This window comes from Amphibalanus amphitrite, unplaced genomic scaffold (genome assembly GCF_019059575.1).
Source record: "Amphibalanus amphitrite isolate SeventyFive unplaced genomic scaffold, NRLGWU_Aamphi_draft 001171F_arrow, whole genome shotgun sequence".
Classification (NCBI taxonomy): domain Eukaryota; kingdom Metazoa; phylum Arthropoda; class Thecostraca; order Balanomorpha; family Balanidae; genus Amphibalanus; species Amphibalanus amphitrite.
This window is the reverse complement of record NW_024882665.1, coordinates 87,568-111,316: the sequence shown is the minus strand read 5'-3', so window position 1 is coordinate 111,316 and position 23,749 is coordinate 87,568. Positions and strand designations below refer to the sequence as shown.

The 23,749-nt window shown below is 47.4% G+C and overlaps 1 protein-coding gene across 1 annotated transcript; it reads right to left on the bottom strand.

The window, feature by feature from the left end:
• Window positions 1-1,770: 1,770 nt before the first annotated feature.
• Window positions 1,771-10,168, bottom strand: LOC122370827 (stimulator of interferon genes protein-like). Its single transcript, XM_043346761.1, has 2 exons — window positions 8,923-10,168; window positions 1,771-2,941 (listed from the first exon to the last, which is right to left on the bottom strand). Exons 1-2 carry the CDS (start codon window positions 9,835-9,837, stop codon window positions 2,444-2,446), a joined length of 1,413 nt encoding a protein of 470 aa, XP_043202696.1. The 5' UTR covers window positions 9,838-10,168; the 3' UTR covers window positions 1,771-2,443.
• Between the last annotated feature and the right edge of the window lie 13,581 nt (window positions 10,169-23,749).

Below are 23,749 nucleotides of genomic sequence, written 5' to 3'. Positions count from 1 at the left end.
TTTAACCTTCGACTTCATCTGTAATTGGGCCTCCTATGCCCGTTGATGATGCTCTCAATAAACTAAACTAAACTAAACTAAACTAGTGTTTTCTGGCACGCGCGCGAGCTCGCGCCTCTCAGGGTGAGCACGGCGCGGACCGAGCGGGCGCGTGGGGCCACTTTACGGTATACATACGAGTGTGTGAGGGCGAGTACAGTGTGTGAGGGCGAGTGCCGAGAGTGAGAGTGTCGTTTTGTGGGCGGATCTGGGGCGTCGCGGCCGTAGCGCCGCCGGCCGGTCGCGGCCGGCGCCGCTCTTACTATGCCGATGTACTGGAATGGGATGTTCTGCGAAATAAATCCTAAATGATAGAAAAAGAGTTGTGGGGGCAGGCGCCCCCTCCCCCCCCCCCCTCAGTTCCCACGCCCATGCACAGACGCATACTTAAAAAAACGCATGCTTTCTTCTTGCATCCACTTTGGTGCTAGCACCTCATAAAATTATGAGCTCATGATTTTATTGAAATTGTTTTTTTGAAATGAAATTGTTTTTATGAGCTCATTTATGAGCTCATAAAAACAATTTCTTTTTATTGAACATAAGGTGTACGTAATAACTGATGTTTTCATAGATACCTACAATCTACATTCTTGAGTTCTACCTTCGCCGGACCTACTGGTTTTCTACATAAGCGCCGGCCGAGGGGGGTGGTAGGTACGTTCCCCCTCGCCGTTTCGCCCCTGATGGAGCTAGACTCTAGAGTGTCGCATAGACACGAGCGTGTTCGCCGCTACGAGACGCAGTGACTGGTACCCGATTTTAGGGTCCCAGGTCAACCGATGACCTCTGAGGTCAGGTCAAGTGACCCAGTGACCCAAGGTGCGGGTTCCGTTTTTCATAAATAACTTCGTAAAAACGGTAGCAAAGCCGCGATTTTGGCATCATCGTGTTCGCATCGCTCAGGCGCATTGGATGGTATACTTTTTGTTCGGGTGAGGTCAACTTCAGGTGTTGGGGTCAACCTCGGGTCAAAGTCAGGTCTTCCCCCCCCCCCATTAGGTCACGAAGCTGGTCGAAAGAGGTAAAAACGCATATCATTTGATTAGACAGGTCTTCCGGAGTCCTCTGAAGGTTTTCCCGACTCCCTAGCTCAATTTGGTCGGGATTTATTGGCAAAAACAAATACTTATTATGACCCAAGTGACGTCATAAATGTCATGCAAGGTTAACAATGCAAAAGTGAAACATCGGACCTTGCAAGGAATGCGAGAAATCACGACCCCGTGTGCTTGAGAGTCTGAGATCGTTCCCGGTGCTTAAATAGCAGTTTTCAGTTTCCCCATTGACTTAAAATGGTGAGGTCACTTGACCAACCTGACCTCAAGGAAAAATCAGAGATTTACAAATTGTGACATCTCTGGAGGATACTTCAACCTGTAAGTTTCATCTTCCTGTGAAAGTTGCTATGACACTGAGGGCGTTGCGAAGTTGCGAAGACATCTGAGGACCGTGCAGAGGATTACTTATGTCATAGATCAGTGACCTGACCTGACCCGAAAATGCGGTTGGTGTCACGAGATACGGCTTGAATCAAAGGTCAAGTATGCCCAGTTTCAGCTCTCTATCGCAGACGGATTCGGAGCTATCGCGAAAAAAAAACTATGGGGGAGGGGTAGGCACCCATCCCCCTCCCCCCTCGGCCGGATAGGGTTAATACTACATTACCTACATTGCGATGAATCGTAAGGATTCTTAAGTATCTACATTGGGCGAATGTGAAATTCGATCTCGTAGCTTCATTTTATTTGCAGGCATAACATATTCGGTGTTAGTAGCTCACAGTCGATCGATTCCATGGCAAAATTAAAACAAGTATCTTACCCATTAAGTTACAATGAACAGCGTAGGGATATCGGCTGCTCATTATTTAATTAACGTGAACCGTGAACAACCACAATTCCACATAAGCTTGAACACCACAATCTACTCTCCCGCCGGACAAAAGTCACGTTATCTATAAAACGCCGATGAGCTCCCAATTTGAAGTCGCGTATGGACTCCACCGATGTGGCTTTTCACAGCACTGTTGGAAAGAGCACTGACCAGGCGAGCGAGAGAGGACCAGGCCCGCGACCATCGCCACGCTCGACGGCAAGACGAGTCCTGAGCTACACGTGGCGACCACGGCACTCGTTCGAATCGGTCGACGCTAGCGCACTGCCGTCGTTAGGGCTGGCACTGCACCAGCCCAGCCGGCGGCCGGCCGTTCCACGAAACGGGGCCGCGAGCGCCGCGTCATCCCTCCCAGAGTCCCACGGCAGACGCCGGACTAGTGGGGGTTCGCTGCCGCCGTCACCGCATTCACTGGCCGTCGCGTTATTCTCGCACACGAAACCTCCGTGAGTGAGGTCTGAGTCAGGCCAGCAACGGGCGATCACTCCCCGACATGAGGCGAGCTCATTCATCGCCAGGAGTCAGAGTCCATCTCAGACGATTCTTCGGGTTGCCTGGCGGCTTCACTAGGCTCCGGAGCAGGCTCCAGGCTCCCCGGGGCAGGCTCGAGGCTCCCCGGAGCAGGCTCCAGGCTCCCCGGGGCAGGCTCCGGGGTTCCCGGGCACTCATCGTCCGTCTGCCGGGCGGCCATCAGCTCGCGAACATGCTCGGCCACGGCACTGCCCAGCTCCTTGAAGTCCTTAATGGGGACCAGCTCCACCTGATTGCCGATCACCGGTTTGTTCTTGAGAATCTCGTTCAGTGTCAGCAGGAAGCGCTCGGCGAAGGCCTCGTAGTCGGCGCAGTCAAAGTTCTCGCAAGACCGGTCTTCGGCAGCCTGGCCGATGGAGCGCAGAGGAGTGGCCGGCTCCATGGCCACGCGGTACATGTGGGCGCCGTCCTTCACCTGGTAGACGTGTACCTGGCCGAACTTGCGGACACCAACCCTGGCAGCCTCGGCCAGTGGCTGGGGGCAGATGGTGAAAAGAGCCGTCAATCATCAATCAACAGTCGTTCACAAGCGCTGACAGATCAAGGGGTCAATGAGGCATCAATCAATCCCTCCCTCCCCAGACACCGCTTTGGCACTTTCAGAGCCAGCTCGAGACTCTCAGGCGTATGCATAATTGTAGCCTCCCAGATGACAATAAAGGGTTATCTGGGTCCCACGTGCGCCCCTCCGAGTCCGATCTGTGGCCCTCAGACCGGCTAGGTCCCTCGGAAACCGCTGAGGGCCGCAAACCTTCGAAGTTCTACGTGCGAGTCCTCAGAAATCGGTCTCGATTAATAATTATCGACTTACATCGTAATGGGTCTTTGGAGGACGATGTGGGCATTCAGAGAGCAGTGTTCGCAATCATAGGGCCTGCGTAGCGTCCTCAGGCCCTAAAAGAGGGGGCACCACAGGCAAAGGGTAGCCTGGGGCCAGACGCCCCATCATTTATTTTGCTAAATAACGTTTGACCCACATCATCTGAGTGGCCAAATTAGTGGTCAGTGCATTCTTTGGATATTTTACTTTTAAGTTCCATCCCCGAAATCCATTCACTTTAATTGCATTAGGTATCAGCTAGAAAGTTTTGTGAAGCAATTGCAAATTAGGCATTTCCCCCACTCCCGGGGCTAAACGCCCCATGACCCAGGACAAAAGACACCATGCTATATATTGAATCAAACATGGCATTTGGCTAAACTTATATGAGAGGCCTCGATATTTGGGGTTTAGCCGCGCGTTTGCAGTCTTTTCGTAGATTCAAGCGTTCACACATGTGATCTGAATAGGTTTTAGGTTGTAGGTAAGGTAAGGCCAGGTTTGGTTAGGTTTGGTTTGATTACAAAGCACCTCTGGGAATAGCACCTCTACTTGGTCGCAAAAAAAAAACAAGCGTGGCGCCTGTTTTATGACTACCCACAGTTTTCTGGTATTACTGGTCTTCTCATAACTGGTAGAATTGGTGGATTGCTGGATTATCTTGAGCAAAACTGACCTATTTACATTTCAGGTTTTCTTTCCCAACATCTATAAATACCTACTGTTTGTTTATTTAATTGTTGATTTAGAGTCAAACGTGATGATAACAATGATTGCACCTGGTCAACAAAATGTCGACAATTGACAATTCGCAATTCCATTGCAATGAATGATGTAAAATCATGTATAGGATTAAGGATAATGGTACCATTGGCTACATCTTGTCGTGAGATCCACACAGATCATAGATCCAGCCCCAAAATTTTGTCAAGAGATCCACTTAGATCATAGATCCAACCCCCCTGTTTTGTCGAGAGATCCACTCAGATCATAGATCCAGCTCCTAAATTTTGTCGAGAGATCCACTTAGATCATAGCTCCAACCCCCTGTTTTGTCGAGAGATCCACTCAGATCATAGATCCGCCTCACGGATCCATGCACATGTCTGGATATGATGTTGTTCCCTAGGTTAGTTTTTTAGCTTAATTCGAATTTAGCAACCATTTGAACATTTACGAAGCAGTTTTCGTGCCTTCGTAACATGTTACGAAGCTGTCAGAGGTGGTTGACACCTGCTAAGAATACCCGGCAGAACTCCTACTGGTTGACCTGACCTGACCTGACCCGACCTGGCCTAAAACATGAAGACATCATCTGTGATCAAAACTAACATAATATGCGTGACCAGCACCCCGAACAACCCCTTCGCAGCCACACTTTACGACGTTCTAGCAGGTCCCGATTTTCCCGACTTTTGGGTCATTGACCTGACCTGGAAGGTCAGCCAATGACCTAGGACCGGGTATCATCATCGGCTTCCTCTCGTCACGGGCAACACGCTCGTTTTTTCCGCGAAGCTCTAGCTCGATCAGGGGTGAAACAGCAAGGGGAGTCCAACGGACTTCCCCCCCCCCCCCCCTATATGTTCGCGGCTGGCAAAACACCGATACCTACTGATACGAGCGAGAGTTAGGTAACCCTAAAAATGGAGGTTAAAAAAAAGGGAATTAGAGTGCAAAATAATTTTCCTTTGGATGTCAGTTCCCACCCAAATCGATAAAATTTGGGATACTGGTTAGAGTCGAGTATATACGTAGTCGAGTATATATCTATATTTCCACGTAAAGCCTGGACATTTCAAGAAATGCCGGATTTCACCTGATGCCTGCGACCACAGACTTCTCCATATATAGAGAAGTCTGTGCTGCGACATATACATACATTACGTAGTCGAGTATATACGTAGCCTAACTAACTCGGGCCGGCTGCGTGAGCACCGCTCATTCAGCGCTAGTCGCCCACCGTCCCATCGGGAAATCCCGGGTTGAGGCGAGGATTTAGAAGCAATTGAGAACGCCTTCATAGTCGGACCTAGCCCCATGTCCGTGAAGTTAGCGTCAGCAACAGCAACGAATACAGCGTCGGATTCAGAATCGCTTAAAAAACTCATGTTATGTCAATTGGGGGACGGGGAGCAAGAATAAGACCTTTATTTGGCCCTAGCTCTTACCCCTTACCCCTTAAGCGGCCCTTAAAGGACGGGGCGCGTCAAAAGTGCCTCAAGGGTTCGTCTGATCGCCAAAATAAGGGTCGCAATCGATTCCTCGGGTCAATATCTAGCCGCAGCCTCGGGTTCCAGATGTGTGCAACTTACCCCTTACCCCTTAATCGGCCCTTAAAGGAAGGGGCGCGTCAAAAGTGCCTCAAGGGTTCGTCTGATCGCCAAAATAAGGGTCGCAATCGATTCCCCGGGTCAATATCTAGCCGCAGCCTCGGGTTCCAGATGTGTGCAACTTACCCCTTACCCCTTAATCGGCCCTTAAAGGACGGGGCGCGTCAAAACGCCCTCAAGGGTTCGTCTGATCGCCAAAATAAGGATAGCAATCGATTCCCCGGGTCAATATCTAGCCGCAGCCTCGGGTTCCAGATGTGTGCAACTTACCCCTTACCCCTTAATCGGCCCTTAAAGGAAGGGGCGCGTCAAAAAAGCCTCAAGGGTTCGTCTGATCGCCAAAATAAGTGTCGCAATCGATTCCCCGGGTCAATATCTAGCCGCAGCCTCGGGTTCCAGATGTGTGCAACTTACCCCTTACCCCTTAATCGGCCCTTAAAGGCCGAGGCGCGTCAAAACGCCCTCAAGGGTTCGTCTGATCGCCAAAATAAGGTTCGCAATCGATTCCCCGGGTCAATATCTAGCCGCAGCCTCGGGTTCCAGATGTGTGCAACTTACCCCTTACCCCTTAATCGGCCCTTAAAGGAAGGGGCAACTTACACATCTGGAACCCGAGGCTGCGGCTAGATATTGACCCGGGGAATCGATTGCGACCCTTATTTTGGCGATCAGACGAACCCTTGAGGCACTTTTGACGCGCCCCTTCCTTTAAGGGTCGATTAAGGGGTAAGGGGTAAGTTGCACACATCTGGAACCCGAGGCTGCGGCTAGATATTGACCCGGGAAATCGATTGCGACCCTTATTTTGGCGATCAGATGAACCCTTGAGGCACTTTTGACGCGCCCCTTCCTTTAAGGGCCGATTAAGGGGTAAGGAGTAAGTTGCACACATCTGGAACCCGAGGCTGCGGCTAGATATTGACCCGAGGAATCGATTGCGACCCTTATTTTGGCGATCAGACGAACCCTTGAGGCACTTTTGACGCGCCCCGTCCTTTAAGGGCCGATTAAGGGGTAAGGGGTAAGTTGCACACATCTGGAACCCGAGGCTACGGCTAGATATTGACCCGGGGAATCGATTGCGACCCTTATTTTGGCGATCAGACGAACCCTTGAGGCACTTTTGACGCGCCCCTTCCTTTAAGGGCCCATTAAGGGGTAAGGGGTAAGTTGCACACATCTGGAACCCGAGGCTACGGCTAGATATTGACCCGGGGAATCGATTGCGACCCTTATTTTGGCGATCAGACGAACTCTTGAGGCACTTTTGACGCGCCCCGTCCTTTAAGGGCCGATTAAGGGGTAAGGGGTAAGTTGCACACATCTGGAACCCGAGGCTGCGGCTAGATATTGACCCGGGGAATCGATTGCGACCCTTATTTTGGCGATCAGACGAACCCTTGAGGCACTTTTGACGCGCCCCGTCCTTTAAGGGCCGATTAAGGGGTAAGGGGTAAGTTGCACACATCTGGAACCCGAGGCTGCGGCTAGATATTGACCCGGGGAATCGATTGCGACCCTTATTTTGGCGATCAGACGAACCCTTGAGGCACTTTTGACGCGCCCCTTTCTTTAAGGGCCGATTAAGGGGTAAGGGGTAAGTTGCACACATCTGGAACCCGAGGCTGCGGCTAGATATTGACCCGAGGAATCGATTGCGACCCTTATTTTGGCGATCAGACGAACCCTTGAGGCACTTTTGACGCGCCCCGTCCTTTAAGGGCCGATTAAGGGGTAAGGGGTAAGTTGCACACATCTGGAACCCGAGGCTGCGGCTAGATATTGACCCGGGGAATCGATTGCGACCCTTATTTTGGCGATCAGAAGAACCCTTGAGGCACTTTTGACGCGCCCCTTCCTTTAAGGGCCGATTAAGGGGTAAGGGGTAAGTTGCACACATCTGGAACCCGAGGCTGCGGCTAGATATTGACCCGGGGAATCGATTGCGACCCTTATTTTGGCGATCAGAAGAACCCTTGAGGCACTTTTGACGCGCCCCTTCCTTTAAGGGCCGATTAAGGGGTAAGGGGTAAGTTGCACACATCTGGAACCCGAGGCTGCGGCTAGATATTGACCCGAGGAATCGATTGCGACCCTTATTTTGGCGATCAGACGAACCCTTGAGGCACTTTTGACGCGCCCCGTCCTTTAAGGGCCGATTAAGGGGTAAGGGGTAAGTTGCACACATCTGGAACCCGAGGCTGCGGCTAGATATTGACCCGGGGAATCGATTGCGACCCTTATTTTGGCGATCAGACGAACCCTTGAGGCACTTTTGACGCGCCCCTTCCTTTAAGGGCCGATTAAGGGGTAAGGGGTAAGTTGCACACATCTGGAACCCGAGGCTGCGGCTAGATATTGACCCGGGGAATCGATTGCGACCCTTATTTTGGCGATCAGACGAACCCTTGAGGCACTTTTGACGCGCCCCGTCCTTTAAGGGCCGATTAAGGGGTAAGGGGTAAGTTGCACACATCTGGAACCCGAGGCTGCGGCTAGATATTGACCCGGGGAATCGATTGCTACCCTTACTTTGGCGATCAGACGAACCCTTGAGGCACTTTTGACGCGCTCCTTCCTTTAAGGGCCGATTAAGGGGTAAGGGGTAAGTTGCACACATCTGGAACCCGAGGCTGCGGCTAGATATTGACCCGGGGAATCGATTGCTACCCTTATTTTGGCGATCAGACGAACCCTTGAGGCACTTTTGACGCGCCCCTTACTTTAAGGGCCGATTAAGGGGTAAGGGGTAAGTTGCACACATCTGGAACCCGAGGCTGCGGCTAGATATTGACCCGGGGAATCGATTGCGACCGTTATTTTGGCGATCAGACGAACCCTTGAGGCACTTTTGACGCGCCCCTTCCTTTAAGGGCCGATTAAAGGGTAAGGGGTAAGTTGCACACATCTGGAACCCGAGGCTGCGGCTAGATATTGACCCGAGGAATCGATTGCGACCCTTATTTTGGCGATCAGACGAACCCTTGAGGCACTTTTGACGCGCCCCGTCCTTTAAGGGCCGCTTAAGGGGTAAGGGGTAAGAGCTAGGGCCAAATAAAGGTCATATTCTTGCTCCCCGTCCCCCAATTGACCTAATATGTGTTTTTTAAGCGATTCTGAATCCGACGCTGTATTCGTTGCTGTTGCTGACGCTAACTTCACGGACATCCTAGCCTGAGCCCCGGTGATTTGTAAGACACGATGTCCGTGCCTGTGCCCCTCTTCCCCTCCACACACACAAACTATTGAGTCGCTTTTACGTCACTGCGTAGTGCGTCGTCTGGAGTCTAGTTTGATACACACCTTTTCCGAATCCCGCTGAACGCCTGGTACATCCGACCACCGGTCATTGAGAAGGGCTTTGTGAGTCATAGGGATGATAATGAACATCTTCTCTCTGCACGCGTTAACACGATCTTCTTCTCTGATGAGATTGTGACAAAGGTAGTCATCCATCCGAGCAGCAAACGGTTTACCACTTTCTCCGAAAATAATTTCCAGATATCCAAGAAAGAAGATCCAGGCAGCACCCTCGCTGAAACTGATCTGTTTTTCGCTAAGCGCGTCCGCCAGCTCTGGTTTGGAGGTGTTGCTGATCTCGAGCGCGGCAGCCAGCGGCACTGAGATGGCTGTCACCGTGAACACCAGCAGCAGCAGCTCCTTCAGCCCGTCCAGGAAGTCCGTCCGCGGGCTTCCGAACAACACCACCAGAGAGGTGACCGCTGCGAAACCGATCAGCAGTAGAGCGGCCCAGTACGTGCAGCCAGCACCCTCGGTGGCGGCTCGCGCCCCGTCGCGGGGTCCCTGGCGCCGCTGCAGATAGGCCGACTGCAGGAGCCGGGCGACGCAGACGGGAGACAAACAGTAGCCCAGCACTAAGATTACAACGTCCGCCACGGTCACGAACTCACTCAGCGCAGCATAAGCCACTCCCACGACCGCCACGACGGCCGTGGGCCAGACTGACAACCACTGATCCATGATTGGAGTCGAGTGCACAGCCCAATCCCGCAACCCGTAGGCACACCCCCGCTCTGTGCTGTCCACTGCACCGGGCCGGTCCGTCACTACTGCGCGCCAGTCGGCCCGCCGGCGGCCGGACGCGCCGGCGAGCCGGCGAGAGCCTCTCAAGGTCACAGGGACGGTGTCAGGCAAAGCTGGGTGGGGCACGAGTCCGGATAGTGCGCCGACCGACCGTCCGCCTCTGTGCAGAGGCATGACTGGGGTCTACATAGCATGGGAGTCTACATGGTCCTCCCCAGTAGACTGCCTGAGTACGCGCCTGCCTTGTCTGCATGTTTATCTACTCCAGCTCGGTCGGCCAGCTACGCTAGCTGCAACAAACGGCGCATGGGTGTCGCACCTCGCAGCTTCGCTTCGCTCCGTGTAAAATCAACTCGGAGCGAAGTCTGAGTGATTTTAGTGGTATACCACTACAATCACTCCCTCAAGCAGACTTGTTCGATTCATTACAAGTGGATTCATACTCGTATGAACTTGTTACACCTTTACATCTTATATCAAGACTGAGAGTCGCCTGTGTTTATCTGCGGTGTATGTCCGTGAAGTTGGCGACGTCGCCAGCGACTTTTCCAGCGACGAGCACCGATTTTAGCCAAAACCTCGTCCAAGGTTAATTGGACCATGAGGATCACGAAAATCGAACCCATTCACCCCTAAACCTTGACCTTCAAGGTAAAATTCAAGGTCAAAGGACGGGGAACTGAAAAAGTGCCACTAAATATTGTCTGATTTTCAAAATTTTGGCATCAAAATGTAGTGCGTGCAAAGTTCTAGCCGCACATCGAAAACCATTTTCATCAAGGTCAAACTTCAAGGTCAAATTCAAGGTCAAAGGACGGGGAACTGAAAAAGTGCCACTAAATATTGTCCGATTTTCAAAATTTTGGCACCAAAATGTAGCGCGTGCAAAGTTCTAGCCGCACATTGAAAACCATTTTCATCAAGGTCAAACTTCAAGGTCAAATTCAAGGTTAAAGGAAGGGGAACTGAAAAAGTGCCACTAAATATTGTCCGATCTTCAAAATTTTGGCACCAAAATGTAGCGCGTGCAAAGTTCTAGCCGCACATCGAAAACCATTTTCATCAAGGTCAAACTTCAAGGTCAAATTCAAGGTCAAAGGACGGGGAACTGAAAAAGTGCCACTAAATATTGTCCGATTTTCAAAATTTTGGCACCAAAATGTAGCGCGTGCAAAGTTCTAGCCGCACATCGAAAACCATTTTCATCAAGGTCAAACTTCAAGGTCAAATTCAAGGTCAAAGGAAGAGGAACTGAAAAAGTGCCACTAAATATTGTCCGATCTTCAAAATTTTGGCACCAAAATGTAGCGCGTGCAAAGTTCTAGCCGCACATCGAAAACCATTTTCATCAAGGTCAAACTTCAAGGTCAAATTCAAGGTCAAAGGACGGGGAACTGAAAAAGTGCCACTAAATATTGTCCGATTTTCAAAATTTTTGCACCAAAATGTAGCGCGTGCAAAGTTCTAGCCGCACATCGAAAACCATTTTCATCAAGGTCAAACTTTAAGGTCAAATTCAAGGTCAAAGGACGGGGAACTGAAAAAGTGCCACTAAATATTGTCCGATTTTCAAAAATTTGGCACCAAAATGTAGCGCGTGCAAAGTTCTAGCCGCACATCGAAAACCATTTTCATCAAAGTCAAACTTCAAGGTCAAACTCAAGGTCAAAGGACGGGGAACTTTAAAAATGCCACTTCACCAGCGACTTTTCCAGCGACGAGCACCGATTTTAGCCAAAACCTCGTCCAAGGTCAATTGGACCATGAGGATCACGAAAATCGAACCCATTTACCCCTAAACCTTGATCTTCAAGGTCAAATTCAAGGTCAAATGACGGGGAACTGAAAAGTGCCACTAAATATTGTCCGATTTTCAAAATTTTGGCACGAAAATGTAGCGCGTGCAAAGTTCTAGCCGCAAATCGAAAACCATTTACATCAAGGTCAAACTTCAAGGTCAAATTCAAGGTCAAAGGACGGGGAACTGAAAAAGTGCCACTAAATATTGTCCGATTTTCAAAATTTTGGCACCAAAATGTAGCACGTGCAAAGTTGTAGCCGCACATCGAAAACCATTTTCATCACGGTCAAACTTCAAGGTCAAATTCAAGGTCAAAGGACGGGGAACTGAAAAAGTGCCACTAAATATTGTCCGATCTTCAAAATTTTGACACCAAAATGTAGCGCGTGCAAAGTTCTAGCCGCACATCGAAAACCATTTTCATCAAGGTCAAACTTCAAGGTCAAATTCAAGGTCAAAGGACGGGGAACTGAAAAAGTGCCACTAAATATTGTCCGATCTTCAAAATTTTGGCACCAAAATGTAGCCCGTGCAAAGTTCTAGCCGCACATCGAAAACCATTTTCATCAAGGTCAAACTTCAAGGTCAAATTCAACGTCAAAAGACGGGGAACTGAAAAAGTGCCACTAAATATTGTCCGATTTCCAAAATTTTGGCACCAAAATGTAGCGCGTGAAAAGTTCTAGCCGCACATCAAAAACCATTTTCATCAAAGTCAAACTTCAAGGTCAAACTCAAGGTCAAAGGACGGGGAACTTTAAAAATGCCACTTCACCAGCGACTTTTCCAGCGACGAGCACCGATTTTAGCCAAAACCTCGTCCAAGGTCAATTGGACCATGAGGATCACGAAAATCGAACCCATTTACCCCTAAACCTTGATCTTCAAGGTCAAATTCAAGGTCAAATGACGGGGAACTGAAAAAGTGCCACTAAATATTGTCCGATTTTCAAAATTTTGGCACCAAAATGTAGCGCGTGCAAAGTTCTAGCCGCACACCGAAAACCATTTACATCAAGGTCAAACTTCAAGGTCAAATTCAAGGTCAAAGGACGGGGAACTGAAAAAGTGCCACTAAATATTGTCCGATCTTCAAAACTTTGGCACCAAAATGTAGCGCGTGCAAAGTTCTAGCCGCACATCGAAATCAATTTTCATCAAGGTCAAACTTCAAGGTCAAATTCAAGGTCAAAGGACGGCGAACTGAAAAAGTGCCACTAAATATTGTCCGATCTTCAAAATTTTGGCACCAAAATGTAGCGCGTGCAAAGTTCTAGCCGCACATCGAAAACCATTTGCATCAAGGTCAAACTTGAAGGTCAAATTCAAGGTCAAAGGACGGGGAACTGAAAAAGTGCCACTAAATATTGTCCGATTTTCAAAATTTTGGCACCAAAATGTAGCGCGTGCAAAGTTGTAGCCGCACATCGAAAACCATTTTCATCAAGGTCAAACTTCAAGGTCAAATTCAAGGTCAAAAGACGGGGAACTGAAAAAGTGCCACTAAATATTGTCCGATCTTCAAAATTTTGGCACCAAAATGTAGCGCGTGCAAAGTTCTAGCCGCACATCGAAAACAATTTTCATCAAGGTCAAACTTCAAGGTCAAATTCAACGTCAAAAGACGGGGAACTGAAAAAGTGCCACTAAATATTGTCCGATTTCCAAAATTTTGGCACCAAAATGTAGCGCGTGCAAAGTTCTAGCCGCACATCGAAAACCATTTTCATCAAAGTCAAACTTCAAGGTCAAAGGACGGGGAACTTTAAAAATGCCACTTCACCAGCGACTTTTCCAGCGACGAGCACCGATTTTAGCCAAAACCTCGTCCAAGGTCAATTGGACCATGAGGATCACGAAAATCGAACCCATTTACCCCTAAACCTTGATCTTCAAGGTCAAATTCAAGGTCAAATGACGGGGAACTGAAAAAGTGCCACTAAATATTGTCCGATTTTCAAAATTTTGGCACGAAAATGTAGCGCGTGCAAAGTTCTAGCCGCAAATCGAAAACCATTTACATCAAGGTCAAACTTCAAGGTCAAATTCAAGGTCAAAGGACGGGGAACTGAAAAAGTGCCACTAAATATTGTCCGATCTTCAAAATTTTGGCACCAAAATGTAGCGCGTGCAAAGTTCTAGCCGCACATCGAAAACCATTTTCATCAAGGTCAAACTTCAAGGTCAAATTCAAGGTCAAAGGACGGCGAACTGAAAAAGTGCCACTAAATATTGTCCGATCTTCAAAATTTTGGCACCAAAATGTAGCGCATGCAAAGTTCTAGCCGCACATCGAAAACCATTTGCATCAAGGTCAAACTTGAAGGTCAAATTCAAGGTCAAAGGACGGGGAACTGAAAAAGTGCCACTAAATATTGTCCGATTTTCAAAATTTTGGCACCAAAATGTAGCGCGTGCAAAGTTGTAGCCGCACATCGAAAACCATTTTCATCAAGGTCAAACTTCAAGGTCAAATTCAAGGTCAAAGGACGGGGAACTGAAAAAGTGCCACTAAATATTGTCCGATCTTCAAAATTTTGGCACCAAAATGTAGCGCGTGCAAAGTTGTAGCCGCATATCGAAAACCATTTTCATCAAGGTCAAACTTCAAGGTCAAATTCAAGGTCAAAGGACGGGGAACTGAAAAAGTGCCACTAAATATTGTCCGATTTTCAAAATTTTGGCACCAAAATGTAGCGCGTGCAAAGTTCTAGCCGCACATCGAAAACCATTTCCATCAAGGTCAAACTTCAAGGTCAAATTCAAGGTCAAAGGACGGGGAACTGAAAAAGTGCCACTAAATATTGTCCGATCTTCAAAATTTTGGCACCAAAATGTAGCGCGTGCAAAGTTCTAGCCGCACATCGAAAACCATTTTCATCAAGGTCAAACTTCAAGGTCAAATTCAAGGTCAAAGGACGGGGAACTGTAAAAGTGCCACTTAATATTGTCCGATTTTCAAAATTTTGGCACCAAAATGTAGCGCTTGCAAAGTTCTAGCCGCACATCGAAAACCATTTTCATCAAGGTCAAACTTCAAGGTCAAATTCAAGGTCAAAGGACGGGGAACTGAAAAAGTGCCACTAAATATTGTCCGATTTCCAAAATTTTGGCACCAAAATGTAGCGCGTGCAAAGTTCTAGCCGCACATCGAAAACCATTTTCATCAAAGTCAAACTTCAAGGTCAAACTCAAGGTCAAAGGACGGGGAACTTTAAAAATGCCACTTCACCAGCGACTTTTCCAGCGACGAGCACCGATTTTAGCCAAAACCTCGTCCAAGGTCAATTGGACCATGAGGATCACGAAAATCGAACCCATTTACCCCAAAACCTTGATCTTTAAGGTCAAATTCAAGGTCAAATGACGGGGAACTGAAAAAGTGCCACTAAATATTGTCCGATTTTCAAAATTTGGCACCAAAATGTAGCGCGTGCAAAGTTCTAGCCGCATATCGAAAACCATTTACATCAAGGTCAAACTTCAAGGTCAAATTCAAGGTCAAAGGACGGGGAACTGAAAAAGTGCCACTAAATATTGTCTGATCTTCAAAATTTTGGCACCAAAATGTAGCGCGTGCAAAGTTGTAGCCGCACATCGAAAACCATTTTCATCAAGGTCAAACTTCAAGGTCAAATTCAAGGTCAAAGGACGGGGAACTGAAAAAGTGCCACTAAATATTGTCCGATTTTCAAATTTTTGGCACCAAAATGTAGCGCTTGCAAAGTTCTAGCCGCACATCGAAAACCATTTTCATCAAGGTCAAACTTCAAGGTCAAATTCAAGGTCAAAGGACGGGGAACTGAAAAAGTGCCACTAAATATTGTCCGATTTTCAAAATTTTGGCACCAAAATGTAGCGCGTGCAAAGTTCTAGCCGCACATCGAAAACCATTTTCATCAAGGTCAAACTTCAAGGTCAAATTCAAGGTCAAAGGACCAAAAATTTGGTGCCAAAATTTTGAAGATCGGACAATATTTAGTGGCACTTTTTCAGTTCCCCGTCCTTTGACCTTGAATTTGACCTTGAAGTTTGACCTTGATGAAAAAGGTTTTCGATGTGCGGCTAGAACTTTGCACGCGCTACATTTTGGTGCCAAAATTTTGAAAATCGGACAATATTTAGTGGCACTTTTTCAGTTCCCCGTCTTTTGACCTTGAATTTGACCTTGAAGTTTGACCTTGATGAAAATGGTTTTCGATGTGCGGCTAGAACTTTGCACGCGCTACATTTTGGTGCCAAAATTTTGAAGATCGGACAATATTTAGTGGCACTTTTTCAGTTCCCCGTCCTTTGACCTTGAATTTGACCTTGAAGTTTGACCTTGATGAAAATGGTTTTCGATGTGCGGCTAGAACTTTGCACGCGCTACATTTTGGTGCCAAAATTTTGAAGATCGGACAATATTTAGTGGCACTTTTTCAGTTCCCCGTCCTTTGACCTTGAATTTGACCTTGAAGTTTTACCTTGATGAAAAAGGTTTTCGATGTGCGGCTAGAACTTTGCACGCGCTACATTTTGGTGCCAAAATTTTGAAAATCGGACAATATTTAGTGGCACTTTTTCAGTTCCCCGTCTTTTGACCTTGAATTTGACCTTGAAGTTTGACCTTGATGAAAATGGTTTTCGATGTGCGGCTAGAACTTTGCACGCGCTACATTTTGGTGCCAAAATTTTGAAGATCGGACAATATTTAGTGGCACTTTTTCAGTTCCCCGTCCTTTGACCTTGAATTTGACCTTGAAGTTTGACCTTGATGAAAATGGTTTTCGATGTGCGGCTACAACATTGCACGCGCTACATTTTGGTGCCAAAATTTTGAATTTCGGACAATATTTAGTGGCACTTTTTCAGTTCCCATTCCTTTGACCTTGAATTTGACCTTGAAGTTTGACCTTGATGCAAATGGTTTTCGATGTGCGGCTAGAACTTTGCACGCGCTACATTTTGGTGCCAAAATTTTGAAGATCGGACAATATTTAGTGGCACTTTTTCAGTTCCCCGTCCCTTGACCTTGAATTTGACCTTGAAGTTTGACCTTGATGAAAATGGTTTTCGATGTGCGGCTAGAACTTTGCACGCGCTACATTTTGATGCCAAAATTTTGAGGATCGGACAATATTTAGTGGCACTTTTTCAGTTCCCCGTCCTTTGACCTTGAATTTGACCTTGAAGTTTGACCTTGATGTAAATGGTTTTCGATGTGCGGCTAGAACTTTGCACGCGCTACATTTTGGTTCCAAAATTTTGAAAATCGGGCAATATTTAGTGGGACTTTTCCAGTTCCCCGTCATTTGACCTTGAATTTGACCTTGAAGATCAAGGTTTAGGGGTGAATGGGTTCGATTTTCGTGATCCTCATGGTCCAATTGACCTTGGACGAGGTTTTGGCTAAAATCGGTGCTCGTCGCTGGAAAAGTCGCTGGTGAAGTGGCATTTTTAAAGTTCCCCGTCCTTTGACCTTGAGTTTGACCTTGAACTTTGACTTTGATGAAAATGGTTTTCCATGCGCGGCTAGAACTTTGCACGCGCTACATTTTGGTGCCAAAATTTTGAAAATCGGACAATATTTAGTGGCACTTTTTCAGTTCCCCGTCTTTTGACCTTGAATTTGACCTTGAAGTTTGACCTTGATGCAAATGGTTTTCGATGTGCGGCTAGAACTTTGCACGCGCTACATTTTGGTGCCAAAATTTTGAAGATCGGACAATATTTAGTGGCACTTTTTCAGTTCCCCGTCCTTTGACCTTGAATTTGACCTTGAAGTTTGACCTTGATGAAAATGGTTTTCGATGTGCGGCTAGAACTTTGCACGCGCTACATTTTGGTGCCAAAATTTTGAAGATCGGACAATATTTAGTGGCACTTTTTCAGTTCCCCGTCCTTTGACCTTGAATTTGACCTTGAAGTTTGACCTTGATGAAAATGGTTTTCGATGTGCGGCTAGAACTTTGCACGCGCTACATTTTGGTGCCAAAATTTTGAAAATCGGACAATATTTAGTGGCATTTTTTCAGTTCCCCGTCCTTTGACCTTGAATTTGACCTTGAAGTTTGACCTTGATGAAAATGGTTTTCGATGTGCGGCTAGAACTTTGCACGCGCTACATTTTGGTGCCAAAATTTTGAAAATCGGACAATATTTAGTGGCACTTTTTCAGTTCCCCGTCCTTTGACCTTGAATTTGACCTTGAAGGTCAAGGTTTAGGGGTGAATGGGTTCGATTTTCGTGATCCTCATGGTCCAATTGACCTTGGACGAGGTTTTGGCTAAAATCGGTGCTCGTCGCTGGAAAAGTCGCTGGCGACGTCGCCAACTTCACGGACATCTGCGGTGTGGCGGATGTAGGCCAGTCTCGAGGCGCCCTCCGGGAAAACGGCTCTTGCCAAGGAAGTAACATACTAATTACTTACTGGTTCCGGCCGCCCCGCTCATGTGCACCGGCACAGTATGGGGGATAGGGCGGGGAATCCCAGTCATCTGGTGGCGTGCAGGCGGCCCGGCCACTGGCCAGTCGCGGTGCCGCGGGGATTGGTTTTTCCAAGTAAGAACACCTTTAACGGGACGGGGATTCACCCGTGTCAGTCCACACGGACGGAAGTCGAATGAATGACTAGAATCGGTCGTCTATGTTTTATTGGGTTATTCCCTTTCGGTCTCGCAAGACCTGACCTGAGACCATTGCAGAGCCGGATGGATTAGAGGAATTAGGGGGAGACATTTGGTCTGCCAGTGGCCACTCCCGCGCACCGCCGAAGCTGAGCTCGTCTCCTCTCGGCTCTCGATCAACAAACATAGGGACTTGCAGCAGACCACCCAGACCGGCTAACGGTCACCTTGCACCGCCCAGGGGTAACCGGACAAAAGATCGTAAAGCAGAAGATCGTATGGCAGAAGATCGTAGGAAGTTGATCGTATGCAATAGATCGTAATGGATAAAGATCGTACGACATAATGCTCGTATTGGGCAAAAGATCGCATACACCAAGGACCGATTGGGGGCTTCTCAGGGTGAGCGTCTAGATCAGCAACACGGCGTTTTGCAAGCGCAGTGAAGGATTTGTGCGTGCCTGAGGATGGAGCAGAGATATCGGTGAGTCGGTGACTGTTCAGCCGCTGCGACTTCACCACAGTGTTGGTCACATGCATGTGACTACAGTAGCGGCGGAACACCTTCAATTAGGAGGGGGGGGGGGACTGACGACTTTTGGTCCCATTCTTTCCATGCAACGCCCATAGAGCTAATGTTAAAATGCCAAAATCAAAGGGGGCACGGTGCCCCGGTGCCTTCCCCGTTCCGCCGCCTATGTGTGACTAGGTAGGTATTTAAGTAGGTGCTTACATACATTAATTACTATGCATACAATGTATAAGGGAAAGACGGGGAACACCACCGATATTCGTGATCAGCACCCCGAAAACCCCACAGCAGCCACGCTTTACGACTTTCTAACAGGTCCCGATTTTCCCGACTTTTGGGTCATTGACCTGACCTGGAAGGTCAACCGATGACCTAGGACCTTAAAATTGGGTATCATCGGCTTCCTCTCGTCACGGGCAACACGCTCGTTTTTTTCCGCGAAGCTCTAGCTCGATCAGGGGCGAAACGGCAAGGGGAGGGGTCCAACGGATCCCCCCCCCCCTTATACGTTCGCGGCTGGAAAGACACCAATACGGGCGAGGGTTAAAGAAATCAAAATAAAAGATTATTGACTGAACACAAATTCACCAGACTTCAATGGTGGTGTGTAGTGGGAAAGGCAATTCTGGTCCTAATTTTTCTCGCTCGTAAGTCGTAGCGCTATTGGTTTGGTCTGCAGAAGGGGTGCCCGTTTTACCCAGTTTTTTACCTACCCTGACCGTCTTACCCCACTTTCCCCTACCAAATCACCTTGCACAGCTGATCGCCGCCATGTCACCAATTGATCTGATGACACAGTAAGCTGATCAAGGATGCTTGTTTTCCGAAAATAGGGTGGGCGGTATTACCCGAATATCGTGTTAGTTTTGATCACAGATGATGTCTTCATGCATTTAGGCCAGGTCAGGTCAGGTCAGGTCAGGTCAACCAGTAAGGGTATTCGTAGCAGGTGGCAACCGCCTCTGACAGCTTCGTAACATGTTACGAAGGTGCCAAAACTACTTCGTAAAAGTTCATATGGTTGCTAAATTCTAATTCAGCTCCAAAAACTGGCCTAGACTCATGTAAAGCTCGAAAAAGTGAACCGAGGTCATCAAAGGTCATTGGTCAATGACCTGACCTGACCTTCCAGTGACCTTGACACCCACCCTAATGCATGGGAGCAGCATCATATCCCATGTTTGAACGCCTAAAACCACGAATTGACTGCAAACGCGCGGCTAATGCGAGCCGACATACGCCGAATCGCGATTCCGGCCAAACAGGGTCTCGAAAAGTAGGTCACAGGTCAAAGGTCATTAGGGTCAGGGTCATGAAAATTACAGGGTAGGTGTTAAATTGATTGACGCGAGGGTACTGAAAGTTTCGTCGCGATCGGCCGCTTTTTACGCGAGTTATTTGCGAAAAACCGAGGGGGGTCCGTTCGACCCCCCCCCCCTTTTACGGGCGAGGGTTAAAAACCTCATTTCATTGAAAACATCCATAATGTATTGTGCAAGCTTTTGTGTGCAGCACTACAGAGTTAAAAACTCGCAATTACTTGTGGTACACTCATATGCCACCAGTGTTCATTTACCGCGAATTTGCTTTGTCTGCATCAAATTGTCCACACACAAAATCGTGCTGAACTTCTGACATTGAGTTTGGGGTAAGACGGGCAACTATGAATCCAATGGGTCTGTAATGGTGAAAATATTTTTGTTGCTGTAGGAAAAAAGGAGCATTTCTGTTAACCCGGCAGTTGCTGGGGTAGGTATTTCGACACCCACCGTTTGCCAGGGGGGGGGGCGTTAAACGCCCCCAGCCGATAACTCGAGAACCAATAGGCGCAGCGAAACGCACGAGGCGGCAAACGAAAGAACGCGACGAGACGCTTCAGATGAGTACTTTAAGTTGAATTTTGAGGTCACAGGTCGGGTCAAGGTCAGGTCAAACACCTGAAATCGGGCTTTCAGTAGCATGGACTTCAGGACTTCGCAATGAGCGCCTCTCGTCATAAACTCTGTCAAAACGGTGCACAATCCATCATATAAGGCCTACAAGAGTGTCAGCCCCATGTAGGGGTCAGTCAAGCATAGGTCAGGGTCAAGGTCAGGTCAACCGGGTAGGCACATATCCCCGAAAATCAAAACTGATATTCGCCGTCTGTGACACATGTTTTATGGGTAATTTGGGGCGTAGAACACGATGGTGACATTCATGTTATCATATGTGTACGTGTTTGGCTCAAAAAGTTCAATTTAACCCTCGCATGTGTGCGGCGTTTGCCAGCTTCTAATGTGTAGGGGGGGGGGGGTCGGTTGGACCCCCCCTTGCCGTTTGGCCCCTGATCGAGCTAGAGCTTCGCGGAAAAAACGAGCGTGTTGCCCGTGACGAGAGGAAGCCGATGATACCCAATTTTAAGGTCCTAGGTCATTGGTTGACCTTCCAGGTCAGGTCAATGACCCAAAGTCGGGAAAATCGGGACCTGTTAGAAAGTCGTAAAGTGTGGCTGCTAAGGGGTTTTTCGGGGTGCTGATCACGAATATCGTGTTAGTTTTGATCACAGATGATGTCTTGAAGCATTTAGACCAGGTCGGGTCAGGTCAGGTCAGGTCAACCAGTAGGCGTCGTGACGGGTATTCGTAGTACGTGTCAACCGCCTCTGACAGCTTCGTAACATGTTACGAAGTCACCAAAACTACTTCGTAAATGTTCAAATGGTTGCTAAATTCGAATTCAGCTCCAAAAACTAGCCTAGAAACATGTAAAACTCGAAAAAGTGACCCGAGGTCACCCGAGGTCACCAAAGGTCAATGACCTGACCTGACCTTCAGGTGACCTTGACACACACGGGAGTAACATCAAATCACATGTTTGAATGTTTGAAACCACGAAAAGCTTGCAAACACGCGGCTAGTGCGAGCCGACATACGCGAAATCGCGATTCCGGCCAAACATGGTCTCGGAAAAGAGGTCACAGGTCAAAGGTCATTTGGGTCAGGGTCATGAAATTTTCAGGGTAGGTGTCAAATTGATCAATGCGAGGGTACTGAAAGTTTCGTCGCGATCGGCCGCTTTTTACGCGAGTTATTCGCGAAAAACCATGGGGGGGGTCCATCCGACCCCCCTACACATGCGAGGGTTAAGAAATGTATGTATATCATGGTCGTGAAGTAGTCACGAGAAATTGGCAAGATTCAGATCAAGATTTTGGCAAATGCGAAACGATAATCAATAATCGAAGATAGCCATTTGATTGTTCATGGTATTGCCAGTCTTATGCCGTTTACGGCATGTCTGTATGTCTATTCTGTGATTTTATATGATTTTTTGAACATATGCCGTTTTTGGTCGAAAACTCAGAAATCATGACGTCACTAAAACCTCGACATCTAAAAAAAATCCGACCGATTTTTTTTTTGAAATTTTGTCACAATAGACTTCAATCAATTCCCTACAGGTACCCAACATTTGGCGCGCCTGCGGCGCGCCGTTTTTATGCTATGGCCCGGCGAAAAAAGTGGGGGCGTTTAACGCCTTTCCCCCCCCCCCCCCAGCAACTCGCGGGTTAAGAATTAAGAATATGTTCGATTTCGATACTCACACACATGTTAGCAACATTCCTTCGGCACAGTTTATTCTCGAATGATGAATGTGAAAAACGGCTCTGCAAGGTTTCTGAACTAGGGCCTATACCTATACGAGCATAGCCTTCTGCACGAATCGCGTATACTGCCTTTTCCGAAGCACTTGAGACCAACGAGCGACTGTATCAATGCGGCTAATCTCGGGCATTTGTTGCGAGCTGCGCTGGTCGGTGAAAGAATCTGGCCGTCTTGCCCTACCCATGTGACCGTCTTACCCCATGGGGTGGGGTAAGACGGGTTTTTGCAAGTTTTTGGAAAAATAGCTTTAGTTTTTTTTTTGTTGAAACAGCTCTAAGTCTCATCTTCTGGCAAATGGAAGTAAAATGTCTAAAAAAGGTTTTCACTCAGTTTCCTGTTTCTATGATGTTTCTAACCGGCCGAAAAATGGCTCCAAAGGGGCCCACTGCCCGTCTTACCCCACTTTCCCCTAATTTTTGCGTATCATTTCCGTGATTTTGCACAATTTTGCTGGCACTTGACTTCCTATAAGTTCCTTGTCACTTTCTTTATTTACTACACTTAGTTTAATTGTCACAAACCCTATTAGTGGCAGGCTCCTGGCTGCCCCTATTAAAGGAAATAGTTCACTTTCACGAAATTATTTTTTTTGCAATGGATTTATGATTTTTTATGTTCAAAATGATCAGCAAAGAAAATAAAACCTATTTATAACAAAAGATTATTTTCTATATTTTGATAATAAGAAGAACTTTTCAGTTTCTGTAAGGCACAGGCGATCCAGTATGAAAAGAGCATGGGTCCCGAAAATTCTTCAGAAACTAGAGAAATGATCGCGGCCACCGGCATTTGGGCGATCTGCTGCTGCTGAATGTCCTTAGGTATTGATCAGTACGAGAATTTCTCTAGAGTACTCGTAGATAATTTCTCTAGTTTCTGAAGAATTTTCGGTACCCATGCTCTTTTCATACTGGATGCGAATATATGCAAGGCACACATCCTCAACGCAAGACACCTTTTTCGGGACGAGAAATAGAATATCTTTGCCTAGGGTGATCGTTGGGCTGTAAAAGCTCCTGATTTATGCTCGTCTCAGCCCAGGCTACGGAACTGCTATTCCAGTTCAAAACCCATGTTAAAAAGTGAACTATTTCCTTTAATGGCAAGGGGGGCTGTTTAGGACCCCCTTGATATTTAGAGATATAACCGGCCGATTTTTAAAATTCGAACGGCATTCGATTCCACTCCACGAAGTTTCTACACTTAAAAGTCCCAAAATCGCAAATTGGGGGAGTAAGTAACTGCAAATTTTAGGATTTAGATGCTTTTTCAACTGCTTACCACGGCCATGTTTTTCAACCAATTTTGACGCATTAACAAAACAACTGCCGATCGATGCACCTTGAATCAGAAATTGACATGCATTACAGAATTAAGCATTTCGAAAAAGCATAGGCGGATAAAGATGATTGAATTTGGGAGGTAAGTACCTAATTTGTCTGCGTTTTAGACAACGATTTATGTCAGCTGCTTAGATTCTTAAATGGCAAAGCGTGAA

What these genes read in the sequence shown, in the direction of transcription:
- LOC122370827 (XM_043346761.1), bottom strand. Translation starts at nt 9,837, where the DNA reads ATGCCTCTGCACAGAGGCGGACGGTCGGTCGGCGCACTATCCGGACTC. An exon ending in TTCAGCGGGATTCGGAAAAG is followed by an intron (nt 2,942 to 8,922) that starts GTGTGTATCAAA and finishes ATCTGCCCCCAG; the next exon opens with CCACTGGCCGAGGCTGCCAG.